General features: G+C 48.5%; 1 protein-coding gene across 1 annotated transcript in view; it reads left to right on the forward strand.

Annotated features, from left to right (window-relative positions):
* LOC123764252 (protein ST7 homolog) overlaps positions 1-21,682 on the forward strand; it is a 135,780-nt gene that overhangs the window by 102,778 nt on the left and 11,320 nt on the right. The window contains exon 9 of the mRNA XM_045751790.2: positions 19,289-19,396. Within this exon, the coding sequence (XP_045607746.2) occupies positions 19,289-19,396 (108 nt within the window). The remainder of the gene's footprint in view (positions 1-19,288; positions 19,397-21,682) is intronic.

Consider the following 21,682-nt stretch of genomic DNA (forward strand, 5'->3'; position numbering starts at 1 on the left):
GTATAAACATCAGAGGTCCACGGTTGTTCAACGTCCTCCCAGTGACTAAGAAATATTGCCGGAACAACCGTGGACATCTTCAAGAGAAAACTGGACAGTTTTCTAAGAGAAGTTCCAGATCAGCCGGGGTGTGGTGGGTATGTGGCCCTGCGGGCTGCTCCAAGCAACAGCCTGGTGGACCAGACTCACAAGTCGAGCCTGGCCTCGGGCCGGGCTTGGGGAGTAGAAGAACTCCCAGAACCCCATCAACAAGGTATCAACCAGGTATCTCATCACACCGCAATATTTCTACCAGGAGGGGTCGGTTTTAAAGAACCTACCTTTCTGGGTGCTCAACCCCGATCGATGTCAGACATGAATTCTTTCATACATGCGAGTTTCACAGGCTATTGTGCCCCTTTACCTCTCTGAGGGGACCATGATCTGGCTAGTAGTCCCCAGTAGGCATGGCAACTCCATATGACTGAAGCCCGTACTAATATTAGCTCCAGGGAGCCTCCAGGGAGCTTCCAGGGCTCTACCCAGAAAATGGGTAATGTTCCTTGTTAATGTTCCTGGCCCTTCTTGGGCTTGTGTAGCCTTGGGTCGCAGGTTGCAGCCAGTTGTCTTGACTTCGAGTTGAGGAGTGAGTGGCGGCCACCTCCTGGGTAAGTCCCTCTTACTTTCTTTGGTTAGGTAGCCCCAGGGAGACAAAGAGGCTCTCCACAGAAAACCAGTGTTGAATGTAATGACACACCGTTTTCTAGGTGAGACCTGGAGTCTCCCTGGCATCCCTCCCTCCCTCCCTCTGGTCGGTGTTTTTCTGGGGGGAGCCCCGTCGGCTCCCCGGAGCTATCCCAGGCTGATATGCTAATGTCAGACTTTGGCATCAGTCATGTGTATGGAGTTCTTAGGCCTACCGGGGACCACGGCCAGAACCGGGCCCCCTCAGAGAGGCAAGGGGAGCAATGGCCTATAGAAGCCCCCGTGTAGTTGGAAGCATTCTATGTCTGCCATCGACCGGAACAGGCACCCAGAAAGGTAAGCGCCCCAAAATAAACCCCTATTCTGGTTAAAATTGCTACCTAATACCGAACTAGTGGATAGAACTCCCCAACCGAAAACAAGCAAATTAGTGTGACGTCACACACTGCCGCGCCGCTGTCTGCGCAGCTCCCCCCTCCCCGGGAGGGGGAAGGGGGAGCCCCAGACCCCCCGCGCCGGCTACCCACACCTCAGTTCTTGAGGCTGATGCTATAGGCGATGGTCGTGTGCTCTGGCTCCGGTGTCGCTACTGCACTGTGCTTTGAGTGTGGTGTTAGTTTTGTGGGTGCGAGAGCCAGGAGTTATCTTCAGTACTCGGGCTGCATGCGCCTAGGGCTGCCTTCCCTAGGTGCCCTGTAAGTACTGCCCTTGGGGCTTGGGGCCACCTTCCACAGGCTCCTCGGGGTCTGCCTCTGCTGGTCCGTTTTACCTTTCGGTTTTTCGGCCGCCTGTTGGGCTCTTGGGTGTTCTGTTCTCCCTTGTTACCGGCAGGTAAGAGGCAGTTTGCACTGGTAGGGGCGCAGGGTGCTGCTCAGCTTGTAATTCCCGACATCGCGGCCGGCTCTGTTCCTTGGGGTTCGCTGTCCTCTTGCGGGGTTTTGTTTTTCTTTTTGTTTTTGCCTGGTGGGGGGTTCTGTCATTTTATTCAGTTTGTTTTTGCCCTTCCACTGTTCTCCTCGGTGGCGCCCCCTGCTAGGTCCCCGTGAGTGTACACGTCCCTGGGGTTCAGCTTTAGAAGTTTGCTTGGTAGTTTTGGGCGCCGGTTTGCAGCACCCTGCCTGGGACTACCTGAGCGCGAGTCCTCTTAAAGTAAACGCTCAGGACCCTGGGAATCCCCTAGGGGGCGCGTGGGTCCGATGGATGTGACCCCGGAGTCCCCACTCGCTGTGTGCGAGTTTGAGGGTTGCTCGGTCCCCTTGTCTCAGGGTGACCCTCATTGTTTTTGCCTCTGCCACGCTGCCTGTTGGGTCGGTGATACTTTCGACCCTGAGTCCTGTGAGTGTTGCTGCTTGCTTGTGACTCAATTTACCCAATCCTCTGATGATTCTATTCGGGTACAGGCGGCACGTGCGTTGCAGTCTAGGTTTCGTCTGTTGCAACGCGCTCGGTTGGTTGCTTCCCCGGATGCCCCGGGGCTGCCCCGCTTTGCTTTTCGAGACCCGGACTTGGGGGTGGGGGTCGCTTCGATCCTGGTTCAGTCCGCACCTCCTCGTCCTTCCCCTTCTGTTCGTTCTGGTCCCCCGCCCCTGCTTCCGGCCCCGAAGCGTCTGAGGGTTTCGGGGTCGGAGCAGGGGTTACTTGATCTCGAGACTCGGGCAGCTTCGGGGGTTGCCCCTTCCGGGGGGGCGGCAGAGGCATTCGAGTCTTGTCTCCCGGCCAAAGCTTCAGGGTCTGACCAGTGGGCCCCCCTTCCTCCAGCTTTTCCGGCTGCTCCGTCCTTGTCTTGTGGGGTCGGGGCTTGGGGAGAGGACTCGGCCTCGGGTCCTGTGGTGACGGACCTCGAGGCTGGGGAGGGGCTGACTTGGGGGCCTTGGGCCCCGCTGGACCCCGCCTGGGTTTTTCTTCCCACTGAGCGGGGCTTATTGTTACAAGGAGTGGGGTTTTCTTTCCCCCCCCCCTCTGCGTACGAGTTGGATTTGGTGTCGGCCCCTCCCCGGGTACGGTTCCGTGTTCCCCCGGGTACGTCGGTTCCGTCCTTCCGGAGGTTTTCGGCTTATCGCATCCAACCTGGTGTGGTGCGAGCGGCCTTTGCAGCTTACCTCCTGCGTGACCCGGATTATGCCTCGGAAATGGATCCGTCCACGTTCAGGTTTGGGACTTCGTTCCCTTTCTGGCTCCGTTACGAGGTTCCGGAGTCATCCTGGCTAGCAGACTGCCCCTTGTTTGGTCTGGATTCCTGGCATTCCTTCTGTCGTTCCCGCACGCTGGAGTGGCGGGAAGCTTCCACGGTGCTTCAGGTTTTCCTGGGGGGTGACCTTGAGTACCTGAATGAGTGCTTGTTTGCCCCTGCCCTTCCCCGCGATGTGGGCGTTATTCAGCTCCATGTGCAGGTTCCCTCCCTTTCGGCGGCGCTCGTGGCGGAGGACTTGCGCGCTCGGGGCCTTTTGTGTTCGGCCTTGCGGTTCTTTTCCCTCCTGGAGCTGTCTTCGGATTGGCTCGTGGAGGATGTGGGGACGCTTGGGTCCGTCCCGGGGTCCGGCACCTTGTCCTCGGCTGCGCGTTCGTCGGCTGCCTTGTTGAAGCTGTTCACGCCGATTTTGCGGGATGCGGTTTCCCTGTTCTATGCTTCCCGTCTCGCGTGTCGGCAGGCGGTGCTGGGTTCCTCCGTGGAATCTGCTTGGGCTCTGGCTCTTAGGCGTTCTTCACCTTTTTGTCCTCTCCTGTTTGGGGAGTCGGCCGTGGCGCAGTTTATTCAGGCTGCGTCGGCGGCTTGTCGTCCGATGTCGGACTTGTTGGTTTTCCGGGGGTCCCGGGGTGGGTCTTCCCGGAAAGGTCGTGCCAGGGCTCGGGGTTCCTCTCGTCGTGGTAGGCCTCTGGTGTCAGGTTTGGGGTTGGCTCCTCCTGCGGACCCTCCCTCGTCTGGTCGGCGCGGTGTTCGCGCTGTGCGGGGTTCTGGGTCTCGTAAGGGTCGCCGGCCCTTTCGCGGTTTGCCCCTTTGACGGGGCGATGGGGGGGCGGCTTGCGCTGTTCGCCCGCGCCTGGTCCCACGATTCGTGGGCCTTTCGGGTCGTGTCTCGCGGCCTGCGGTGGCGTTGGGTGGCCCCTCCCCCCTTTGGGGGGTCGGGGCTGGCGGGGCAGGCTTCTTCCCCTGCGCTCTGTCGAGTCGTCTTGGAGTGGGTACGCTTGGGCGTCGTCGAAACGACGTCGTCCCTCAGATGGGTTTCCCGTCTGTTTCCGGTTCCGAAACGGGACTGCGCGGACCTGCGGTTCATTCTGGACTTGTCCCGTCTGAACCCCTGGGTTCATTGCCCCTCCTTTCGGATGACTACGCTGTCTCAGGTTCGGCTCCTCTTGGAGCCGGGTGCTTGGATGGTGTCCCTGGACCTCCGGGACGCTTATTGGCATGTCCCGATTCATCCGCGGTTCAGGGACTAGCTCGGTTTTGTAGTGGGGCGTCTGAGTTACCGCTTTCGTTGTCTCCCGTTCGGGTTGAACCTGGCACCTCGCGTGTTCACACGCCTTACACGGGTTGTGGTGGCTCGTTTGCGTCTCCTAGGTGTTCGGGTGTTGGCCTACCTCGACGACTGGCTGGTTTGGGCTCCCAGCCAGTCAGCTTGCTTGCTAGCCAGGGATTTGGTTCTTTCCCAGCTCGCCGGGTTCGGGTTCTTGGTGAACTGGAGGAAGTCCCATCTGGTTCCCTCTCAGGTTCGGACTTGGCTGGGTCTCGTGTGGGACTCTCGGACCGCCTCCTTGTCTCTCCCTCCGGAGTCTCTCCTGCGGCTGCGGTCCCGCCTTCGTCTGTTTCTGGAGGGCCCTCGGGTCACCCGGCGGTTGCTCGAGGGGCTGTGCGGGAGCCTGAACTTCGCGATGGTGGTCTACCCGCCGGGTCGGGTTTGGCTTCGACGGCTGTTCTGGTTCCTTCGGGGTTCCCCCTTCCGCCTCTCTCGCGATCGCAGAGTTCGACCCCCGGGGGACTTGCGTCGGTTGCTGCGTCACCGGCTTCCTCTTCGGGTTTTTCGGGGTTCAGTGCCTTGGCGCCTACCCGAGCCCTCGCTCGATGTGTACACGGATGCGTCGTCTCTCGGCTGGGGTTTTGTGACCAGTGCTCACCAGGCCGGCCAGGGGCGTTGGGATCCGTCCTTCCGTCGAGCTCACAGTACGGTGCGGGAGTTCGCGGCAGTGTGGTTTGCTCTGGGGAGGATTCGGGTGGCCCGCGGATCGACGATTCGGCTCCATTCGGACTGCTCTCCGGTGGTTCATTGCCTGAACCGCGGGGGTTCGATGCGGTCCTTGTCTCTTTGGGGTTGGTCGCTTCGGGTGACTCGTCTGCTGAGTTCTCGGGGTTTGGCTCTCCTGGCGGTTCACGTACGGGGCGTGTCCAACGTCTTGGCCGACGCCCTGTCTCGCTTCGTTCCCCTCTCCACGGAGTGGACGGTCGACGATGAGTCCTTCCGTTGGCTTTGCCAGACGTTCGGGCGCCCCGAGGTGGACCTCTTCGCGTCGGCGTGGTCGTGGCGTCTTCCCGTTTATGCGGCGCCCTTCCCCGATTGCGAGGCCATCGGGGTCGATGCTTTTCGGCTCGACTGGTCGAGGTGGGGGTTCCTGTACCTCTTTCCCCCAGTTCGGCTGTTGCTCCAGGTCCTGACTCGCTTAGAGACTTACCGGGGGAGAGTTGTCCTTCTGGCCCCTTGGTGGCCGGCCCAGCCTTGGTTTCAGGCACTGGTTGCTCGGTGTCCGAACCCGAGGGTTTTCCCGCGGCTCCGCCTCTTTCAGCAGATCGGGCCGGTACGGCACGTAGCTGGTTCGATCTTCTCCTCGAGTCTTCGGTTTTTTTGACTCGAGTCTATCATCATCTCTATGGTGATCAGGTGGCCTCCTTGTTGGTGTCCCACCTGAGGGCTTCTTCTCGGCGGCAGTATGAAGTTTCCTGGCGGTCCTTCCGTTTCTTTTTGCGTCTTCGTCGTGTTAGCTCCTTGTCTGTTCGGGTGGTCTTGTCCTTCCTCTCGTGGTTGTTTCAGGACCGTCATCTTATGCCTAACACTGTCGCTTCGTATCGTGCGGCGCTGGCGGAGCCGCTTCAGCTTGCTTTCGGTATCGATGTTACGTCTGCGCCGTTTCGCAAGCTGTCTCGTGCATTGTTTCACCTCCGGCCTGCTCATGCGTCGCCTGAGCCGTCCTGGTCTTTGGACAGAGTGCTCTCTTTCCTTTCATCTCCTCGTTTCGTTGTGGCCCCTTCGGTCCAGGATTGTTTTTCCAAGGCACTTTTCTTGTTGGCTTTGGCCTCTGGGGGTCGGGTAGGGGAGCTTCATGCTCTCCTCCGGCGCAGGGGTTTCTGCTCTTTTGGTCGTGGTGATAGTTTTGTTCGTTTGCAGCAGTCTCCTTCTTTTCTGGCGAAGAATGAGACTGCTGCGTTCCGGAGGGGTCCATGGGTGGTTGATGCTTGGTTGGTCAGGCCGGGGGTGCATCATGTTTTGTGTCCGGTTGCGGCGCTTCGCCGTTATTTGCGCGCCACAGCTTCTGTGTCCGGGGACGCGCTGTGGGTTGATCCGGTTTCCCTTCTTCCCTGTTCGCGGGTTCGGGTCTCTCAGGTCGTCCGCAGGGTTATTAGGTCTAGCCAGCCTGCGGTCTATCCCCGTGCCCATGACGTTCGTAAGTTCGCGGCTCTTGCTGCCGTCTTTGGGAATATGTCTTGGTCTGATGTTCGGGCGCGGGGATTTTGGCGGTCGAACAGGGTCCTGGCTGCTCGTTACCTTGTGAATGTCCCTGGCCCTCGTCGGGCCTGTGTTGCTTTGGGTCGGCGGTTGCAGCCAGTTGTCTCGGCTTCGAGTTGAGGGGTGAGCGACGACCGCCTCCCGGGTAAGTCCCTCTTTTTCTGTCTGTGGGTAGTTAGCTCCGGGGAGCCGACGGGGCTCCCCCCAGAAAACCAGCGTTGAATGTAATGAAACGCCATTTTCTGGGTGAGTCCCGGAGGCTCCCCGGCATCCCTCCCTCCCTCCGGTCGGCGGTTTTTCGCGTTTTTGACATCCAGCCTCAAGAACTGAGGTGTGGGTAGCCGGCGCGGGGGGTCTGGGGCTCCCCCTTCCCCCTCCCGGGGAGGGGGGAGCTGCGCAGACAGCGGCGCGGCAGTGTGTGACGTCACACTAATTTGCTTGTTTTCGGTTGGGGAGTTCTATCCACTAGTTCGGTATTAGGTAGCAATTTTAACCAGAATAGGGGTTTGTTTTGGGGCGCTTACCTTTCTGGGTGCCTGTTCCGGTCGATGGCAGACATAGAATGCTTCCAACTACACGGGGGCTTCTATAGGCCATTGCTCCCCTTGCCTCTCTGAGGGGGCCCGGTTCTGGCCGTGGTCCCCGGTAGGCCTAAGAACTCCATACACATGACTGATGCCAAAGTCTGACATTAGCATATCAGCCTGGGATAGCTCCGGGGAGCCTCCGGGACTCACCCAGAAAATGGCGTTTCATTACATTCAATGCTGGTTTTTTTGTGTTTTTGATATTTAGCCTCTGAACTGGGATTGGGTAGCTGGCACAGGAGGCCTGGGGCTCCCCACTCCCAGGGAGGGGTGGGGAGGAGCTGCGCAGACATTGGCGTGGCGGCTGTGGTGACGTCATGCTTGTTTGCTTGTTTTCTGATTGGGGAGTTCTGCTTGCTCGTTCGGCTTTCGGTTTGCAATTTCTAACCAGGTGTAATTCGTTTTGGGATTCCTTCCTATCTGGGTGCCTGCCTGACCTGGTAGATGGCAGACATGGACTGCGTCCAATTACATGGGGGTGTCTATATGCCATTACTCCTCGTGCCTCTCTGAGGGGGCCAGGTTCTGGCTCATGGTTCCCGATAGGCTAGAACTCCATCGGTTGACTGTTGCCATGGTCTAACATACACACTTCAGCCCGGTATAGCTCCGGGGAGCCTCCAGGTTTACCTAGAAAATGGCGTTTCATTACATTCAACAGTGAGTTTTTTCCATCAACGTTGGGTCAATGAAACACTAAAGTAGCCTTTTATCCCATTTCTGTGTATCCTTAACTTACATGTGTGCTACATTGAATTGAGGTGAACAGATTTGTTTAAACTGTGCTTGGTAAATTAATTCATAAAGTGAATCTACAACTGCACTCAAAGCACAACATATGCACTGAAAAATATTTGTCTAATAGCCTTTCCCCCCATCCTCTTTCCCAACTCATACACAGTACTGTATATACCACATTTGCCAATTTTCCATAGCCCCCTGCCTTCACTGTGTACCCTCCAAAATAATCTTCTGTTTTATACTGTTCTCCTTTGGCATTCAATATACATTGCCATGTCCTTAACTAATTTGCATTAACTACACCTAATTTTAGATGGCCCTTGTTCCCTCTTTTCATCCTGCTCCTACATAGCTCTTGCACTGACCTACCCAACATGAGGTCACTGGCAAGGAGCACAGTATATGAAGTTGGAGTTAGACTTGACTACCCTTCTGTGAGGTAGGGTTGCCTATTACCAAAAGTGTAAAAATGAACATGCAATACATACATTTTTTCGTAGACAGTTCTATACAGTCTTGTATATTTAACACTATCGTGCGCCGTTCGTGCGCGCCACAGAAATGACGTCGGGCGCCATTCGGTATGGGCGAGCGTGCGGCGACACCGAAAAGTTTATACTTGTTTCAGTTTTCTCACCTTAATTCTCGTGCTACGTCGTTCGTTTTGGTATCATTGTGTTCGCCATAGAATTCCCTATAGGGGTATATGCATATAAGGTCTAAAAGCCTGCCATGACTCCCCATAGCAAAGCCTAAAGTCGGCAAAGTTACCAGTGAGAGTGCAAAATCAGTAAAATGTGTATACTCGTTTCAGTTTTCTCACCTTATTTCTTGTGCTATGTCGTTCGTTTTGGTATCATTGTGTTCGCAATAGAATTCTCTACAGCGGTATATGCATACAAGGTCTAAAAGCCCAGCGTGACTTCCCCACAGCAAAGCCTAAAGTCGGCCAAGTTACCCGTGAACGAGCACCAATTGGCACACCTGCAGACTAATGTATATACTCGTTCAATTTGATAACATAAATTTTCGTGTTACGTGTTTCATTTTGGTATCAAATTGTTCGCAAAATAAAGGCGCGTATTTCAAAACTAGTTCTATAATAATAGAACAATAAATGGAATTTTAACATATTTTAACTTTTGGATGCTCGTCACAAAATTATTTATATATTTCCAGTGTTCTGACACCAATTTTCGTGTTACGTCTTTCATTTTGGTATCAAATTGTTCACAATATAAAGGCACATATTTTAAAATTAGTCCCCTAGTAATAGAACAATAAATGGAATTTTAGCTAATCTTTTACAATTTGGACCACAAAAGTATTTATTATCTTTCCAGTGTTCTGACACTGGATCAACTCTCGCGTCACAACTTTCATTTTGGTATCAAATTGTTTGCAATATAAAGGTGCGTATTCTAAAACTAGTCCCATAATAATAGAACAATAAATGGAATTTTAACAAATATTTTAACTTTTGGACACTGTTGGATGCTCATCACCACAAAGTTATTTATATCTTTCCAGTGTTCTGACAGGCATCCGGCTTGGTAGCTCACTCAATACTGAGGCCCCTCACACTCGGGAATTTGGCCCACGATATTTTTTTTAAATGGCGTCTGTTTACAAGAGCCCTGATGAAGGTGTGGTGAACCCCATGTATCCACGGGCCGTTTAAATCTTGTGTAGTACTCCAATACATCATATGATGTGGAGCGCAAGTTACTGCAAGTCACTGAAAACATCATATGATGTGTTGCGCAGTTAAAGGGTTAATTTTCGTGTTACGTCTTTCATTGTGGTATCAAATTGTGTGGAATCTAAAGGCGCTCATTTTGAAACCACTCCCAGATTGATCGGATAAAATTTAAATTTTTAACAAATATTTTAATGAGAGACTCCGGACTTCATCACCCGAGACGACTCAAGAGAAAAATGAGTGGCGACTGGCGGACGCAACGGAGTGCGATAGTGTTAATAGACCTCAATAGTTTTTATATTGCCACTGGGCTTAATCTAGCAAATTTTTTTAGCATAAGTACTTATGCTGAAATTAGTGAACATTGTGAGAAAGAAATATTAAATGTCAAGCTTAACTTCGTACTGAACTTGTGCCATTTAAGAGTGATTGCTGTTCCATTGGGTAACTTGAAGCATTGCCCCTTGAGAGGGTTAGTTTCAGCTAATGTTTCATTCTCCATTGTTCTGATTCTGTGAATGCCAACAGTATCGTTTTATCGTAGTCAGGAATATGAGAAAGGTTGGGCCATAATATCATTGCCTTTATCAATACAGTACTAGTGGAATTGGTACTCCAGCATCAAACATGTCTTAGTCTGCATTCTTTGTTGTACTTATTTGAAACTTAAGACTACATTTTTTTAGTAGAATTTGTTAAGTAATAATAAGTTGACTTTTGTCTTATGTTCTTTTACACATAACATTCAATTACATGTTTAGCTTTTGATCCTGAAAATAATATTTAACATTATAAAAGTCATTATTTGATGTCATTTTGATCAAGAAATAATGGTCTTTGATTTTGTAATGATTCTACTTGCTACAGTCTTCACTGAGAAAATGATGCACAACATTCGGTCCTCTTTTTATCTATGCTTGTTCTTTATTTATAGAGGTTCTATTATTTGCCCAAACTTTTCTAGGCCTTCTGATGTATCTGGCATATCTTTACATAACAGCTGTTTGTCCCTGGGACTCCATAAACCTTGCAGGAATGAAAAAGGAAGTCGGGAACCCACATCCTCTGTGTTCCCAGGGTCAATCACAACAGTAGCACAAATCATTCCCTTTCCCACTGTCTCTTCCCGCCAAACACACACCGAAACTATGACGTTGGTACAACGTTCGAACAAGTTTTAACACCTCCTAACCAGTTATAACAACCAATATAGCAAGTTGTAACAACGTTGTAATACGTTATAAACACGTTAAGTCAAGATGTAACAAATTTATTGCAAGTTGTAACAAGCGGAAAATAGGGACAGTTTCGGTATGTGTTTCCAGGGTTACTTCTCACTCCCTTTGCATACCCGAGAATTTCACCCCTCCTTTTTTTTACCCTTCCTTTTGCTCCTACCCTGCCCTTGTCTCTCAACCTTCTCCCTCCCCCCCCCTCCTCCCCCATGTTCCCCATACAACATTAAATCAAACCCAGTCCCCCCTCTACCCAGCTCTTCCCCCAAGCTCTTCCCACTGACACCAGGTAGGTGGAGGATTAGAGAGCTTTTAAGTGAGAATGTAAGAAATTAAATGTAAAGTCGTGTGTATCATAAATGGTATTACAAACAAGGCGACAAAACTCAAGGAATGAGCAAATTACCATCTTGTAAGAAAGGATAAAAGAGGAGGAGAAGGATGGGAAGAGGAAATGGCCCTGTTGATTAGGAAGGACTGGACATTAAAGGATATATCAGTCCCCAACCCATCCTCTTGAATAGTACAGTACATTGCATTTCAGTGTATACCGTAAATCCCATAAGGACAAAAACTGATGTACTAAAAATCATAACAGTTCACAAAATTGACGTGATGTACTGTTTTCTATTTGTGGGTCCATGATTAGGTTAGGTTTAGGCAGTTTAATGACATTGTGAACGTTCATTGATTACTTAAGTGTACGTCAGTACACTTCATCCAACAAACTCCATTCTTTAATTGCACCCAATGAATCTCATGTTGACCTCGCATCTATTTTTATTTCTGGCATAGATTCAACTCTTCATTCAAGTTGCAATAATCTTATTAAGTTGAACTTCATAAAATCCAAATTTTTACCTGTATTGTTTAAGAAATGCCTAAAATTCATTGTTTTGACTTCTTCCTTTAGCCTCTTTCATCTATAAATATCTATGATCTGAATGCATCTTATCTATCAACTTACTTATAACATTAGCCAAATTTGTCTCATTTCAGTTTGAAAATTTATTCAGATTTTGGAGTAACTTTTAAGGTTATCGACTCCTTAAGCTTTGTAAGGTACTGATGAGCTCTTGCATGACATTGTGTTGTCATAAGTGTGACAGTTGCTACATGTCTCTGCTTGATGGAGCACAGTGTAAAGGACATCTGTCTTGTAGCCTCTCTCTTCTTTGTTTCCATGTCAATGTCGCAGATGTTTGTCATATAGAGTATGTCCATGATTCAAGTTTACAACCAAGAGCTGAGTGAAAATGTTGAGGCCATGTGATGGGATCGGACTTGCATCTCTGGACTTCCCAAGCACGTGCACTACCAGGAGCTATACCTACCTTTCCAGCAGAGTCCTTGCAACACCCATCTGGCAGCTGCTTCTCACACTTGTGCTGCTGCCATACAAAATCTTAGAACTGAGCATTTAAGCATATTTCACATTCCTATTCCTAGACAAAACTAGAGAATTCTTAGCTGCCTCATGGCTTTTCTGGTCTGGCCCCCCTCAATAGCTTCCCCGGTGCTAAGGGCTCTGGTACCATAGAGCCTCCTGAACCATACCAGTATCCTGAGATTTGTGTGCTCCACCAGAAACCTGAATCAGTATATGGTTTCCTAATTTTTTCCAACCCAAAACTGGGAAAACGGCCCATAATGTCACAGATGTAATAAAGCCAACCACTGCATTTGACAAGAAAATAAAATTAGAAAACAAGGCAAACATTAGTTGGTAATGAGGATGCAACCATCATGCCAACTCTCCAAACTGTCATATGAATCAGGTCACATTGGGTCCAAGCCTACCACCACTCACTTGTTTTGTATTTGCAAAGCATTTTTCCCATGTAGGGAAAGATGGCTTAGACATAGCCACTGTCTAAGGCTTAAGGACAGTTATTTACAACACCTGCGAGTAATGCTTTGGCTCTTCTTGTTTGATGGAGTGCATTAAATGGGATTAGTGCTAAAGAGGTCACTTGTTCCTGTGAGGAAGTCTAGTATAGGTATATTGCTTCCTAGTTATTTAGTTTGCCTTTATTTTCTCAACCATATTTATGTAACAACTGATTTTTTCTGTGGGGAACCCCTACGGCTCGCTGGAGCTTTTGGGCTAATGTGTCATATATTGAACCGGAGCATTAGTTTATGGAGTTCAGCCTACCGGGGACTATGAGCCAAAACCTAGCCCCCTCAGAGAGGTTCAGGGAGTAATGGCCCTGGAAAACCCCTGTGGTTGGGTTTTTTCTTTATTCTGCCATCGACTGGGGTTAGGCACCCAAAAAGATAGGCTTGACAAAACAAACCCCACATGGTAAAAAAAGAACAACTAAAAACTGAAGAGAGGGGCAGAACTCCCTCCAATCCCAAGGAAACAAGCAAATGCCACACTCTCCACCTGCCCCGTTTGGGTTGGGGACGGAGGCATGCGACCCTGCTCCTGCCAAGGCTTCTGGGTCCTACCAGCGGCTCTTTCTTTGCTGCCTTTTCTTCAGGGGGTGGAAGACAGCTCTTTTCCGGGGCCTCTGCTGCCGGTTCCCGGGTGCTGTGGGGGGGGGGGGGGGGGAAGCCTGCTAGCGGTTCTGGGGCCTGTTTACCCGTGCCTGGGTTTTCTGCCTTCTGGGCGTTTTTTTTTTATCCCTCTTGTCTACTTATTATCCCACATTTGCTGGCATGTTTTCGGATCTCTTGCGTTAGCCACATCTCTCTCTCTATTATTGTGACCATTTTCTTTTCTGCGGGTCGCTTCTCTGCCTGGCCGCCAGGGAGGCACTGCGGTTTGTTTGCATGTGCTTGGAAGTGTGCGTTCGCGTTTTAGGGGGCATTTTTTCACCTCCTAAGAAGGTTTTATCTTCCCATTGCCATTTCTGTTTTGTTCTTCCTTCTAAGGCATTCTGCCCTTCTGCTCCTCTGGAAATGCTTGGGTAGTGCTTTTTCACCCAGTTTTGTGTTTTTTGTCTGTGTTTGGGTCCAGTGTCCCTGGCCATTTGCATTGCTTGGTCCCACGCATTTTGTTCCTATTATATTAGAACTCTTGTGTGTGTATGTATGTATGTATGTGTATATAATATATATATAAAATATTATACTGTATATATATATATATATATATATATATATATATATATATATATATATATATATATATATATGTCGTACCTAGTAGCCAGAACGCACTTCTCAGCCTACTATGCAAGGCCCGATTTGCCTAATAAGCCAAGTTTTCCTGAATTAATATATTTTCTCTAATTTTTTTCTTATGAAATGATAAAGCTACCCATTTCATTATGTATGAGGTCAATTTTTTTTTTATTGGAGTTAAAATTAACGTAGATATATGACCGAACCTAACCAACCCTACCTAACCTAGCCTAACCTATCTTTATAGGTTAGGTTTGGTTAGGTAGCCGAAAAAGTTAGGTTAGGTTAGGTTAGGTAGGTTAGGTAGTCGAAAAACAATTAATTCATGAAAACTTGGCTTATTAGGCAAATCGGGCCTTGCATAGTAGGCTGAGAAGTGCGTTCTGGCTACTAGGTACGACATATATATATATATATATATATATATATATATATATATATATATATGTCGTACCTAGTAGCCAGAACTCACTTCTCAGCCTACTATGCAAGGCTCGATTTGCCTAATAAGCCAAGTTTTCATGAATTAATGTTTTTTCGTCTACATAACCTACCTAACCTAACCTAACCTAGCTTTTTTTGGCTACCTAACCTAACCTTACCTATATATATAGGTTAGGTTAGGTTAGGTAGGGTTGGTTAGGTTCGGTCATATATCTTCGTTAATTTTAACTCCAATAAAAAAAAAATGACCTCATACATAGTGAAAAGGGTAGCTTTATCATTTCATAAGAAAAAAATTATAGTAAATAAATTAATTCAGGAAAACTTGGCTTATTAGGCAAATCGGGCCTTGAATAGTAGGCTGAGAAGTGAGTTCTGGCTACTAGGTACGACATATATATATATATATATATATATATATATATATATATATATATAAATATATAAATATATAAATATATATATATATATATATATATATATATATATATATATATATATATATATAAATATATAAATATATATATATATATAATATTTATATTTTATATATATATTATATACACATACATACATACACACACAAGAGTTCTAATATTCTTGTACAGCCTCTAGTACGCATAGCATTTCGGGCAAGTCCTTAATCCTAGGTCCCTTGAATACGACCTCCACGAAGAATTGTTTTTACAACCAAGTACCCATTTTACTGCTGAGTTAAACAGAGGCTACAGTTAAGGATTTGCACCCAGTAAATCTTTCCCGGCCAGGATACAAACCCAGGACAAAGCGCGCCAAGCCAGGTCGCCAGGCGAGCGTCTTACCACTACACCATAGAGACTGCAAATGCAGTCTGGGTGATGTGTATTGCCCTTCCTTTCTGTGGTGGTTTGGGCTTCCTCCAAGTATGATTCCGGGTTCCTTTGGGCTCTTCAGTTTCGTTCAGGAGATTTTCTTCCTCTCAGGTCCCATTTGGGGCTTTTGGAGGCCCTTGGTTACCTCCTGTGCACCCCAGTCCATCCTCTTCGGGGGTTAAGGGGGATCTTCTTGGCTTGCAGACTGCTCTTTTTGGGTCTGGCACATGTTTTGTGATCATGCCGGGGCTTTAGGTTTTGTTGTCGAGGTGGGCCTTTAGTGCAGCTTTTGTGCTGGTGTTCCCTCTGCTCGCCAGTCGGCTTCTTGCCTTTTTCTGTTTTTTTTTCTCAGAGGGAGCGCCAGTCCCTTTGCTGTTGATGGGGAGATGGGTATAGTTCGCTCTGTTTGCTCATGCCTGGTCCCATGATTCGTGGACATTTTCAGTCATGTCATATGGCCTGTGGTGGCATTGGGCGGTTCCTTCACCTTTGGGGGGGTGGGGGGTTACTGGCTGGCGAGGCAGGCTTCTTCCCCTGCACTTTGGCAGGTCCGTCTTGGAGTGGATGCGCTTGGGTGTGGTCAAAACGACCCCGTCCCTCAGGTGGGTTTTCCCGCCTGTTTCCAGTGCCAAGACAGGTCTATGTGGATCTGAGGTTCATTCTGGACTTGTCCCATCTGAATCCCTAGATTCCTTGCTGTCCTTTCAAATGACCACTCTTTCTCAGATCCGGCTTCTTTTGGAGCCTGGTGCCTGGATGGTGTCCCTGGACCTGAAGGACGCATTTTGGCACATCCCTATTCATACGGGATTCAGGGACTGGCTAGGTTTCGTGGTAGTGTCAGACTTCCCGCTTTCCTTGCCTTCCTTTTGGCTTGAATCTGGCACCTCGCATATTTTTTTTTTTTTTTTTTTAGATATATACAAGAGTTGTTACATTCTTGTACAGCCACTAGTATGCGTAGCGTTTCGGGCAAGTCCTTAATCCTATGGTCCCTGGAATACGATCCCCTGCCGCGAAGAATCGTTTTTTCATCCAAGTACACATTTTACTGTTGCGTTAAACAGAGGCTACAGTTAAGGAATTGCGCCCAGTAAATCCTCCCCGGCCAGGATACGAACTCATGACATAGCGCTCGCGGAACGCCAGGCGAGTGTCTTACCACTACACCCCGGAGACTGCTATTCACGTGTCTTACCTGGGTCGTGGTAAACCGTCTGCTTCTGCTAGGGGTTTGGGTCCTGGTCTATCTTGATGACTAGATGGTGATTGATTGATGAAGATTAAGCCACCCAAAAGGTGGCACGGGCATGAATAGCCCATAAGTGGTGGCCCTTTTGAGCAATTACCAGTATCAAGAGCTGATACTGGAGATCTGTGGAGGTGCGACTGCACCCTGCGTGACGGGAGATGTCTCCCATGGTGAATGTGTTAGAATAGCTGGTGTGGGCTCCCAGTTGGTCTGCTTGCCTGCTCGCCAGGGGTGTGGTTCTTTCCCAGCTCGCCGGGTTCTGGTTCCTGGTGAACTGGCGAAAGTCCCATCTAGTTCTGTCCCAGGTTCGGACCTGGCTGGGTCTTGTTGGGACACTCTGACCGATTCCATGTCTCTTCCTCCTGAGGCGTTGTACTTTGCCGTGCTGGTCCACCCGGTGGGTTGGGTTTGGCTTCGGCGTCTGTTCAGGTTCCTTTAGAGATGCCCTTTCTGCTTCTCATGCGATTGCTGGGTTCATACTTCGGGGCCCTTGCATCGGTTGCTGCGTCACCGGCTTCCTCTTCAGGGTTCAGTGCCTTTGCACCTACCCGAACCCTTGCTCGATGTTTAGTTAGTTTAGTTCATTTATTATGCACCCCATACCCATCTTGTGGGCGGTAGTGGAAAGAGTTACAGAGGCACATAATGGGCTCAGGGACTGAACCCCACAATTCATTTAGCTAAGCAAGTTACAATCTTGATGATCTAGTTACAAAATTCAGTATAAGTCGTCACATCAACAATAGGTTCGAGATCGACCGCAAGTACTGTTTCTAAATTAAGCAACTGACATATGTGGAGAGCTAGTGTCACAATTGATATGTTTGTCCTGCACACCGCCCCCCATCCAGTGGGCAGCGGTAGATAGGTTACAATTACTTAGTTACTACCTACAGTTAGCAAACTGGGGATATTTGGCTAAAATTTCTGGTAGCAAATCATTTTGAATGAAATATTTACACATCGTTGGAACATTGGCTATAGAATTGTCTCTAAATTCACGTATCTTTTCGCACTCCATCACATAGTGATGGAGGGTGTGCGAATAATTTTGTTGACACAGTTTGCATTTGGTCAGGTCTACATCAGCAGATAATGAGAATTCCCAGAGATACTTGTAACCGAGTCTAATCCGAGCAGTTGAAACATCTAGAAGTCTGCTGATTTTATTGGATGAACCATAGATGTGTGGCTCCTCTTGCATGATAGTATGATGATAGATGGAATTACTGGTGTCAATTTCACTTTGCCTCAGATCTATAAGATCTTGTTGAAGTTCTCGGTGTACTGCTGCTCTCCGATTGCTCATTGACAATCCTAGGTTACACTCAACGGCTCCTTTAAAGCCAGATGCCCAATATGTTCACGGACACATCGTCTCTCGGCGGAAGCATTGTGACCAGTGCTTGCCAGGCCAGCCAGGGGCAATGGGGTCCATCTTTCCGTCGGGCTCAGAGCCCGGTGCGGGAGTTGGAGGCGGTTTGGCTTTTGCTTCAGAGGGTTCGGGTCGCTCGGGGTTTGAGCGGTCTGTGGCTACGCCTCTTCCAACAGGTTGGATTGATCCAGTACAGGACTGGTTCAGTCTTCTCTGCTCTTCACATCTGGTCTTTTTGACGTGGGTTTATCACCATTTGTGTGGTGATCAGATAGCTTCGTTGATGATGTCCCTCCTGAGAGCTTCGTCTCGGCGACAGTATGACGTTTCCTGGCGTTCTTTCCACCTTTTTCTCTATTTGGAAAAAAGAGACAGAGAATAGCCGTTCGTTATTTGGTTAACATTCCTGCTCCTGGGTGTTTATGTATTGTTTTGAGTTGCAGGTTGTAGCCAGTTGTCTAGACTTTGCATTGAGAAGTTTGTGGCAGCCTCCTCAAGAGTATGTTCCTCTTTTCCTTTGATTATACAGTATAGCTCCAGGGAGCCGTAGGGGCTCCCCACAGAAAACTACCGTTAAATGTAATAAACGCCATTTTCTGGGTGAGCACTCCTCCCTCCCTCCGGTCGGTAGTTTTTTGTGTTGTTTGATGCTTAGCTTCTGAACTGGAGTGCTCGGTAGCCAACGCGGTGAGGTCTGGGGCTCCCCCTCCTCCTCTCGGGGAGGGGAGGACTGCGTGGATAAGCAGTGCAGCAGTACTTGCCTAGTTGTGTTTGCGGGGGTTGAGCTCTGGCTCTTTGGTCCCGCCTCTCAACTGTCAATCAACTGGTGTAGAGATTCCTGAGCCTATTGGGCTCTATCATATCTATATTTGAAACTGTGTATGGAGTCTGCCTCCACCACAACAATACTTAATGCATTCCATTTGTTAACTACCCTGACACTGAAAAAATTCTTTCTAACGTCTCTTTGGCTCATCTGGGTACTAAGTTTCCACCTGTGTCCCCTAGTGTGAGTGGAGTGGCGGCGTTTGCTTGTTTCCCTGGGATTGGAGGGAGTTCTGCCTCTTTTCGGTTTTTAGTTGTACTTTTCTTACCATGTGGGATTTGTTTTGTTATGCCTACCTTTCTGGGTGCCTAACCCCGGTCGATAACAGATAAGGAAAACCCCCAACAACAGGGGGGGGGGGTCTTCCAGGGCTGTTGGTTCTCTGAACCTCTCTGAGGGGGGCCAAGTTCTGGCTCGTGGTCCCCGGTAGGCTGAACTTCATGGACTAATGCCCCAGTCTAATATCACACATTAGTTCGATAGGTCCAGGGAGCCTTTGGGGCTCACCCAGAAAATGGCGTCTCATTACATTCAATGCTGTTTTTTTATTAGAAGAACTTTCTGTAAATGATTGAAATACAATTTTGGTCTTAGTAATTAATACATCAGTTTAAGATAAGAAGAAGCTGTACAGATGAAGAATTCAAATACAGGAAACTGTCTAGTAAAGTTTTAAAATATATATCTGTAATTAAATTTATGGTGGCTTAACAGATTTTAATTTATGTAATTGTTTTTTCACCAGTATCTACTTGAGATGAAGCCTCTCATTCTCCCACCAGAGCACATCCTTAAACGAGGGGATTCCGAAGCTATTGCATATGCTTTTTTTCATCTTCCACACTGGAAGAGGGTAAGTGTATATGGTTAACTAAAGAGTAAAATAGTACTGTATATAAATAAGGGTTTTAAGTTTTTGTTAAAAGTTCTTTTCTGAGCAGAATGCTTAGTTTTTCAACAAGGTAAGATAAGCTGTGGCTTTTGGCTAGTATTAATAACAGTTGGGCAAGGTGAAATTTTCACATTGGTGAAGGTTACCCACCTTGTGATGGTTCCGAGGATCAACGTCCTCGTGGCCCAATCTCTGACCAGGCCTCTTAGTTGGTTGTCTGGTTAACCGGGCTGTTGGGCGAGGATTCTCAGCCAGGTTGATCATGCTGTAATCCTTTGGAGGTGTTTATCATTCTTTCTTGAACACAGTGATAGGCCAGCCAGTTATGCCTTTTATGTGTAACGGGAGAGTTGAAAAATCTTGGACCATTGACGTTGATCGAGTTCTCTCTGTTTACCTATTGTACCTTTGTATTTCAGTGGGGCTGTTTTGCACATCCTGCCATGCCTACTGGTTTCCTGTGACTTTATTTCCATGTACAAACAGAACCAGTCCCTCTTATATTCATCACATGTAAATTATTATGTATTCTATCTCTTTTTGCCTGCACTCGAGATAATACAGATATAGGAAATTTTAATTGGATCCAATAATTTAGATATTTTAAAAGGTAGATTCTAGCAGTAATAGATCTTTGCATGCTCTAGGTCAGCAATTGCTCTGGCTTTGAATATTGCTGTTAGTGTACAACAATATTTCACCCTGAAGAGCCCTTATAACTTGAAAAGTATCATCATTGGTATGGCATCCCTTGTTTGAAAGATTCTTGTTACACAGTGCTTGGATACAACTTCAGTAGGCTACTTAACTCCACCCAGTACGTCTCCCAGAAGACGGCGATGGCTAAGGGTTCTCTGTAGAGGCTATTTCGATTCAGGCAAGCCCCATCCCACGTTAAGCTCCACCTGTACAGAATGATTATAAGGCCTAGCCTTGAGTACCCTTATGTCCCCCTGAACCTCACCAACAAAACCAACATGCTGAAGATCCAATGGGTCCAAAACAAAACACTTCGCTTTGCACCTGGCCTGTCGCTGGCGGACAGGGTAAGAACAGACTGGATCCACGAGACTCAACATGATGCCAATGAACACCAGGCTCAGCTATTTTGCTAGAAGGCAGCTGTACCGCATGAAGCACGTGTATGTCCCAGAACCCGAAGAACCCCACAAGGCAGTAAACACAACCAGCAACTATGAGATCCATGATTCACCACACAGAACCAGAAGAATCACTCTCCAACAAAAAGTGATCAGGCACATCCATGACCAGACCTTCCCGAGACCTCACATATTAAGGAGTCTGCCAGACGATCCAGATGAGTGGCCTATCCTGGGCACAAAGCCCTTTGGATGTAAAATTGCAAATCGCATTCTTGTTATCCAATCTGTCATTTTGTGGAGAGCCCCACCTGCTCCCGAGCTGGTATGCATATATTAGACCGTGGCATCATTCAATTCGATTGGAATTCTTAGCCTACCGGGGACCACGAGCCAGAACCTGGCCCCCCTCAGAGAGGCACAAGGAGCAATGGCCTATAGGAACCCTCATGTGGTTGGAAGCATTCTATGTCTGCCATCTAGCAGGTTTGGCACCCAGAAAGGTAGGTGTCTCAAAACAAACTACAGCTGGTTAGAAATTGTGACCAAAAGCCGAACTAGCAAGCAGAACTCCCCAAACCAAAAACAAGCAAACAAGCATGATGTCACCATCGCCGCCGTGTCACTGTCTGCGCAGCTCCTCCCTCCTGGGGAGGGGGAAGGGGGGGAGCGCCAGTCCCCCCCCGTGCCGGCTATCCAACCTCAGTTCCGAGGCTGATGTGTTGAGTGGCGGTCGTTCAACTCTGACTCCAATCTTTGAGTAGTGCTGTGCCTTGCGATGTTGTGCTGCTGTGTGGTGGTGTGTAAGCAAAGTGTAATTCGTGATGTACTGGTGTTGCATGCGCCTAAGGTTACCTTCCCTAGGTGCCCTGTGAGTACTGCCCTTGCAGTTTGAGGTTCCCTTCCACAAACTGTTCGGGAACTATCTCCGTAGGGTTCATTTGCTGCTCGGGGATTGCCCGCCCATGGGGTCAGCTGTTTTTTTTTGCCACTGTTTGACCTTGGGTAAAAGATAGTATTGGTGCTGGCAGAGATGGAAGGTACTTTGCAGCTGTCTTTTATTGCGCATAGCGGCCAATTCTGTTCCTCCTGGAGATGATGTACTTTTGCGGGGTTTTACTTTTTCTTTTGTTTTGTTTGCCTGGTG

The sequence above is a fragment of the Procambarus clarkii genome, chromosome 82 (assembly GCF_040958095.1).
Source record: "Procambarus clarkii isolate CNS0578487 chromosome 82, FALCON_Pclarkii_2.0, whole genome shotgun sequence".
Classification (NCBI taxonomy): domain Eukaryota; kingdom Metazoa; phylum Arthropoda; class Malacostraca; order Decapoda; family Cambaridae; genus Procambarus; species Procambarus clarkii.